Source organism: Pseudochaenichthys georgianus, unplaced genomic scaffold (assembly GCF_902827115.2).
Source record: "Pseudochaenichthys georgianus unplaced genomic scaffold, fPseGeo1.2 scaffold_551_arrow_ctg1, whole genome shotgun sequence".
Taxonomy (NCBI): Eukaryota; Metazoa; Chordata; class Actinopteri; order Perciformes; family Channichthyidae; genus Pseudochaenichthys; species Pseudochaenichthys georgianus.
In genome coordinates, this window is record NW_027263112.1 from 82,153 (window position 1) to 89,652 (window position 7,500).

The window sequence follows — 7,500 nt, forward strand, 5'->3', positions numbered from 1 at the left end:
TACTTGTGAGTTTGTTTTTGGTTTATATGGTTTTTCTTCTTGTGCTTCAGCATGCTCACGAATTCGGGTCACAACACCATCTCCAATAAAGCAGCAGATGGACACTATCTGTCATTAACCTATACAAATACATCTTTAAAAACCTAAGCTTACATGTGCCACGACTAGACGATAGGGTGAAATCTAAATTATTTACCTATAGCAGCGGTTCCTAACCTTTTCCAACTCAGGGCCCGCTTAAGAATAAAAATAAAAATGTCTGCGCCCCACATTCAACCTTAAACAATACGGAGGCTAAATAAAGTTCTGATTGGTCGATTTAGAACATGTGACGCGTTGTTAATCCAGTAGAACAGACCGCTGTCAAGGACTGTAATGACCGTTTCTAAGGACTGTAATGACCGCTATCAAGGACTATAATGACCGTTGCTAAGGACTGTAATGGCCGTTGCTAAGGACTGTCATGGCTGTTGCTAAGGACTCCGTTGCTAAGGACTCCGTTGCTAAGGACTGTAATGACCGTTGCTAAGGACTGTAATGACCGTTGCTAAGGAGGATCAAGAAAGAGAAAGGAAAAGAGGTTAAAAAAAAAAATGTTTCCACACATCATAATCTTTTGGAAATTATTTAGCTGCAAATATTGAATTTACATTTACACCCTTTAATATATTATTTGGGCTTTTAGATGAAGACTGCACACAGTTAATGAATACAGCTATTCTTCTGGTTAAAATACATATATCTAAAAGTCAATCAAGGAGTAATCTGAATTTAAGGTGTTTGAAGAGTAGATTACAAATACAATTTCTTTTGGAAAAAAGTATTGCCACAACAAATCAAGGGGTGGCTTTCAAACAAAAATTTATTATTTGGCGGCCCACTTTATATGTAATGCCTCCGCGGACCACTAGGGGGCCCAGTTAATGAATACAGCTATTCTTCTGGTTAAAATACATATATCTAAAAGTCAATCAAGGAGTAATCTGAATTTAATGTGTTTGAAGAGTAGATTACAAATACAATTTCTTTTGGAAAAAAGTATTGCCACAACAAATCAAGGGGTGGCTTTCAAACAAAAATTAATTATTTGGCGGCCCACTTTATATGTAATGCCTCCGCGGACCACTAGGTGGCCGTGGCCCACAGGTTGGGAACCGCTGACTTATAACAATTACTTATTTAATCATTTATTGGGAAAACATAAAACCAGAGAGAGAGCCGCTAGAGGGCAGGAGGGATTTTATAACAGCAGCTTGAGAGTCCTGCGAAAAAGTACTGGGTCTAAATTAGAAGTTAAAATCCACTTCCTTTCTATTTCACCCCCAAACGACTAATGCGATCAAATCCCGTAAACTGACACCAAGGTTAAAGCTGTGCCCGAAGACCCCCTGCTGTGAAAGCTTCCAGTCTTAATCAATAGTGTTTTATTGTCAGAGTTTATAGATTATTTATCTTCACGGCCTACTGTATATTTTCTACGTTGTAATGCTGCTTTAATTCTATTTTGAGATGTTTTAATTCTAGTATTGTTTATTTCTACTCGTGTGCAATGCCTTGTTTTGTTTAGTCGTTTACCTCTTATCTTAATCCTCGCTCTTTATTTCTTCTTCAGCTGCTTGGAGCACCTCCTGGATAACGGGGCGGATCCGTCCATGGTGAACTCTAAGGGTTACAGCGCCGTTCACTACGCAGCGTATCACGGGAACAAGCAGAACCTGGAGCTGGTGAGTCTTAATGTCATGATATAAACACTAACTCACACACATAATGGCTATTGGAAAGAATGGGGTAACTGATGACTAATAATGGTGTTGTGTTTCAGCTCCTGGAGATGTCCTTCAACGCACTCGGAGACATAGAGAGCAGTATTCCAGTCAGTCCTCTGCATCTCGCTGTAAGTCTTTCTCATTTGTCAGATGCTGCCTTCAGGGTCCAACACAGACATACTATCTCCGGCATAATTATTTGTTCACAAGACTTTGCTGCTGCTGGTGTTTTTATTTTCTATAAAATGTCTTTACTTTTTGAATGTAATGCTACATGTTGGCACAACTCACTGCGTTGTGATGCTGTCTAGACCCATCTGTGGAAGTCTGTTGAACAAGAGAATACCTTTATTACAGCACAGTGTTAAAAGCACACGTCCGATCGTCCGGGTCGTTTTATTTACCATATCGGACAAGTACATCTTTCCATTGACGTGTGCGACGGACAAGTGACGTTTTTCGCCCATATTTATTGACAAATTATTTATAAATTCGGCACAAAAGGCAGAACTCATTCACAAATTGTCTGTGTCCGCCATTGTTGTTTGCGACCGCTTTACGTTCACTTCAAAGAGCCGGCTCTTTGAAGTGAACGACGGGAGCCGCCTTGCGCCCGCGAACGAGCCGTTTACTTTTTTTGTCAAATAATATCAATCAATCAATGTTTATTTATATAGCCCAATATCACAAATGTTACATTTGTCTCAGTGGTCTTCACAGTGTGTACAGAATATCAGTATGACAATACGACACCCTCTGTCCTAAGACCCTCACATCGTACAAGGAAAAACTTCCAAAGAAAACCCAGTAATACAAGACAGAATGATTTGATGATCTCCGCGCTACAGGTGCTCCATGCATGCAGTGACATGTGATGTCCAAGGATTAGAGACGGTTGGATAGGGATGGTATCGTTAAGGTTTTATCGATACCGCTTATCGGTCCTTTAACGAGACTCTTATCGGTTCTTTTGGAGAACAAAATAAGGTCAACTAACTAAACAAATTGTGAACAAAACTAACATTGCTTTTTATTTAAATTAAATAAATAATATTTCACATCAAAAGAAACGACGTTTTAACAAATCGTATTAAATAATGTGATGACAGAACTGTAAACAGAATAGCTGAAACTTTAACAAACTAAATAACTCAGTTACCTCTAATCATTATAATGTAGTAAACTCCGTGTGTTGCTGCTAGCATACAGAACAGCTGACGTGGAAACGTTCCTCTGGACGGGGCTACAGAGCTGCTAGAAAGACAGTGGAACCCGGTGCATTCCTCCGTCTGGATGTGGAGCGCTTTAGCTAAATGTTTAGACAAATTGCTCGCGTCACCGCCCTTACATGCTAAACACTTATTGCACTATTGGTAACGAGCATTCTCCACCTCGAGACGGGTAACATTTAACCACACCTCGGAGCGCGTTCTCTCCGCCATCTCCTCCGTGTGTGTGTGTTGCTGCATGTAGCAGCTGCGTGTGTGTAAACCGCCCCCTCGCAAGCAGGCGGGGGAGAGAGATCTCGCCTGGATTGGAAAGATCGAAAATACTAAAAAGACGCATGTTGCAGTCTTTTTGCGTGTTAGAAACGGACTTGGCGACACTGAAACTGCAATATAATGTTTGTCTAGCAATAATACATATACATATTTTTCACGTGTCTCCAGCACCGATAAAAAGACCGCTAACATCGGAGCTTAACGGAACCACGGTCTTTAATAATTCAGCCCCGGGGCCCGTTTAATACCGGGGCTCGGTACCCAGCCCTACTGTTGGATGCTGAGCATTGCAATATATTTATTTTCACTATGTTATTTATTTATGATTATCTTTTGGCTCAGCAAAGGTCTGATGTCAGCTGTTGCTGTTTTTCTTTCTTTAGTTGATACTGAAATAGAGCCCTGCTGTTTTGTTAGGTCTTTTCTTTAAATACAATTTAATAATGTTGATGGTGAAATGGTGTGTTGAGCTAACTGGGAAAAACATTGAAATACATTCTGTCAGAAACTAGTGGATTAAGGGCTTGAAAGGGGACCCTACCATTTATGTACTGATGGGCCTGAAAAGGGGTCAAATCATTTTAGAAAAAAAAAACAGGCATGTGAAAAATGTATTCGGACAAGTAAATTGCCAAACTCACGTGTCCATGGACAAGTACTCTCTAACATATTGTTCTTACACTGCAGCAGAAAAGAGCCAACGACAGCTTAATGTCAACTAAGAAGCGTGCAGGAACAAATATTAGAGATAACAAGAATTCACAAGAATTACACAATTTACAAAATACACATCCTGTAACAGTTCTGATGGAGCAGCCAGGTATAGATTTTGGCCACTTTGTGATGTCATAACGATGTGTTGTCTTGAGTAACCATTAGCCAATCAGCAACCAGGGTAACCCCCCCCCCCCTTATCACCTGAATCTCCTCTAGAGCTCCATTGAGTTCTTTGTAACCAGATGTCTCTCAGAGGGGCGTGGGGAGGGGCTCCTTATTTTCATCTAAAGTAACAGACAGAGAATCAGCACTTTGGAAACAGGGCTGAAGCAGAGGGGATTATGGGTAATGCTGCAATGATCTGTTTTCAGCCAATCAGAGACAGGCTCTGGATATATCTGAGACCTGTGATACACTGATGAAGAAGAGTATGACAGGGGACCTTTAACAACCTTCTCCCCTCCCCCTTCAGGCTGATAAGGGTCACTGGCAGGCGCTGCGTGTCCTCACGGAGACGGCAGCGTACGTGGACATGCAGGACGCCGCCGGGCGCTCCGTCCTCTACCTGGCGGCGCAGAAAGGGTTCCCGCGCTGCGTGGAGGTGCTGCTGGCTCAGGGAGCGTCCTGTCTGCTCAACGACACACAACTCATGTGGACGCCCATCCACGTCGCAGGTACCCCCCCCCCCCCCCGAGAGATTCAGATAATCATAATGATACAGTTAATGTTTATAGCACTTTTCAAACAGCACTTGCAGCTCAAAGTGCTTTACAAAATGTCACAAGTTAAAAATAAACAACAAGAAGTTCCCCTCAGATTATTTGTTAAGAATTTTAAAAGGTACATGCAGCAAAATATAGCATTTGATCAGATAGACACAAGGAGGTGAAATGTATGATAATAACAATATAATAAAATAAATAATGGTTTCTCTGACAGATAAGACGCAAGACAGACATATAGATATATATATATATCACCTTGAAAACCTTCAGTGTTGTGTTGCTGAAATTCTGCTCTCAACTGGTCTCTGTTTTTAATTCAATTTAGGAAAATGTCTTTGGGTTTGAACTGAGAAAACAAGACATTTATAAAAACAGAGATGGACATTTTCTGGCATTTTTCATGTCGTTTTTGGACATTTCTCTGGAGCTGATACAATAAGTCAGCTAAACACTTGACAGAAAAATAATCTCCAACTGTTTTTGTTAATTAATTTATCGTTAAAAAAAAAAATCATATTCTTCAAAATGCTTTTTCCATCCTCTCAAATATAGAAATCTTGCTTTCCTCTGTTTTATATCACATTCAAGTCAACAAGCCATTTTAAAGACATCACCTTCAACTTTGAGAAATTGTGACGGACTATTTTCTGGCATTTTTTAAGTACCGTACTTTTCGGACTATAAAGCATATAAGCCGCAGCAGCTACATTGTCCGTCTGTCTTGCTCTCGTTCTGTCTCTCGGTTCCACTTTTACTTTGGCGCGCTACCTGTCTCACTCTTTTCCGGCCTCCAGCTTTTCCTGCTGGAGCCCGCCGCTTAAAGGTGGCGGGCGCGGACCGGTCCTAGAGCCCATAGCGTTAAAGGTGGTTAATTTTACCTGTGAAATCCATAGATCTAGGAGGTTCCCTAGTGGCCGTTAGCTGTACAAACAAAATGGGGAAAAAAGTCGTGGCTTATAGTCCGAAAAGTACGGTAGTTTTTTTTAATTTTTCTCATACGACAAATCTTTGAGACATTTCTCTAGAGCTGATACAATAAGTCAGCTAAACAGTTGACAGAAAAATTATCTGCAACTATTTTTGTTAATTGATTCACCCCAGAGGTCTCGTTAACCGAATATTTTCCGTCTATGACTTTTTTCTTTTTAACAATGACATTTTGACAGATTAGAACAAACTCAGAACAGCGCCAAAGCCCCGGGGTTATGCCGTGTTATTATGCTGCCCTCCCAGAGGAAATGATATCGTTTCCAAACCTAACTCTACCGAACAGAGTACTTGCTTTACGCTGCGCTCCCGCGAGGTGCAGTGGGCATGCATAACACGGCGCTAACAGTTCACGAGTGAGTGTGCGTCGTGTGTGTCCCCCCCCCCCCCCAGGTAGAGTTGTGTACAGGCCGACGGGTTATAGTGGAAATGTTACGATCCTGTTCGAAAAACAGGCATCGAAAAAGTCTAGTGCACCCTCTGATTCTCCCATAAAACATGTTTTCATATTCTTCAAATGCTGATAACGGCCTCTCAGATACGGAGGTCCGGCTTTCCTCGGTTTTACATCACATTAAAGAGAATATCTTTGACTGAACATTTTAAAGACATCACCTTCAACTTTAGGGAAATTGTGACGGACATTTGTCACTGTTTTCTGACCTTTTATTCACCGGCAGCGGGGACGGTGATGAAAGTAATTGTTAGTTGTTGTTCCTCTAATTCACTGAATACATAATTAATTCTCTTTGCTTTGTTCCACACCAGCTTCTAACGGCCACTCAGACTGCCTGCGGATGATGATCGATTACGGGGAGGAGGGGGACCTCACCAACGTGGCGGACAAATTTGGCCAGTGAGTTATTTCTTTTTGAAAAGCATGACTTCATTGAGCTGATTGTACCGATGTCCCACACACCTAGAACCCGTCCTAACGGTCTCTTCTGTCCCCGCAGGACCCCTCTGATGCTCGCCGTCCTGGGGGGACACACGGACTGCGTCCACTTCCTGCTGGAGAAAGGAGCTCTGCCCGACGCCAAGGACAAGAGGGGCAGCACGGCTCTGCACAGAGGGGTGGGTACATCATCATCATCTTCATCATCATCATCATCATCATCATCATCATCATAATAATACACTTTATTTATATAGCTGCTCTCATGCTTGACGCAGCCCAAAGTGCTTTACAGAGTATGACAACAATAACGACAATAACAACAACGAGGAACAATAAAATATGAACAGTGAGACGACTAACAATTATGAGCCGAATTAAAAAGACATGTCTTTAATTTACTTTAAATTCTAATTGAGCTTGCCGTTCAAAGATCAAATGGTTTTGGGCGAGAATATGGGATTTAGATTTTTCTGACCACTTTATTCCCAAAGAAATCCTCAATTTGAATTTCAGGAATGTTGAAATTCTCCCTCAGCTCTTTAATCATGAATACATGTTATTTTGTTTTACGTTGACCCCACTAAGTCCTTGTTTATTCCATTTCCTTTGTATTCGTCCCGCTCAGGGTACGCAAAACCAAATGTACAATAATTGCCACAAAACGTGACTCTACCAAAACACCATCGAGCGAAAAGGAGCAGGGAGAAGAATACAATCTTATGTGACCTGCCCTTTCTAAAAAAATTAAATAAATACTAGAGCCGGGACTCGATTAAAAAAAGTAATCTAATTGATTAGAGGCGTTGTAATTAATTAATCGAAATTAATCGCATTTTTAATCAAATATACATATTTGACCTGAGAACAGTGAGAAGCAGTTTCCACATGGATTTGACTCCAGGTGG

General features: G+C 41.2%; 1 protein-coding gene across 1 annotated transcript in view; it reads left to right on the plus strand.

The window, feature by feature from the left end:
• LOC117443177 (serine/threonine-protein phosphatase 6 regulatory ankyrin repeat subunit C-like) overlaps positions 1-7,500 on the plus strand; it is a 44,945-nt gene that overhangs the window by 21,078 nt on the left and 16,367 nt on the right. Inside the window, exons 16-20 of the mRNA XM_034079128.2 lie at positions 1,613-1,724; positions 1,823-1,894; positions 4,458-4,659; positions 6,466-6,553; positions 6,654-6,771. Coding sequence (XP_033935019.1) covers positions 1,613-1,724; positions 1,823-1,894; positions 4,458-4,659; positions 6,466-6,553; positions 6,654-6,771 — 592 coding nt within the window. The remainder of the gene's footprint in view (positions 1-1,612; positions 1,725-1,822; positions 1,895-4,457; positions 4,660-6,465; positions 6,554-6,653; positions 6,772-7,500) is intronic.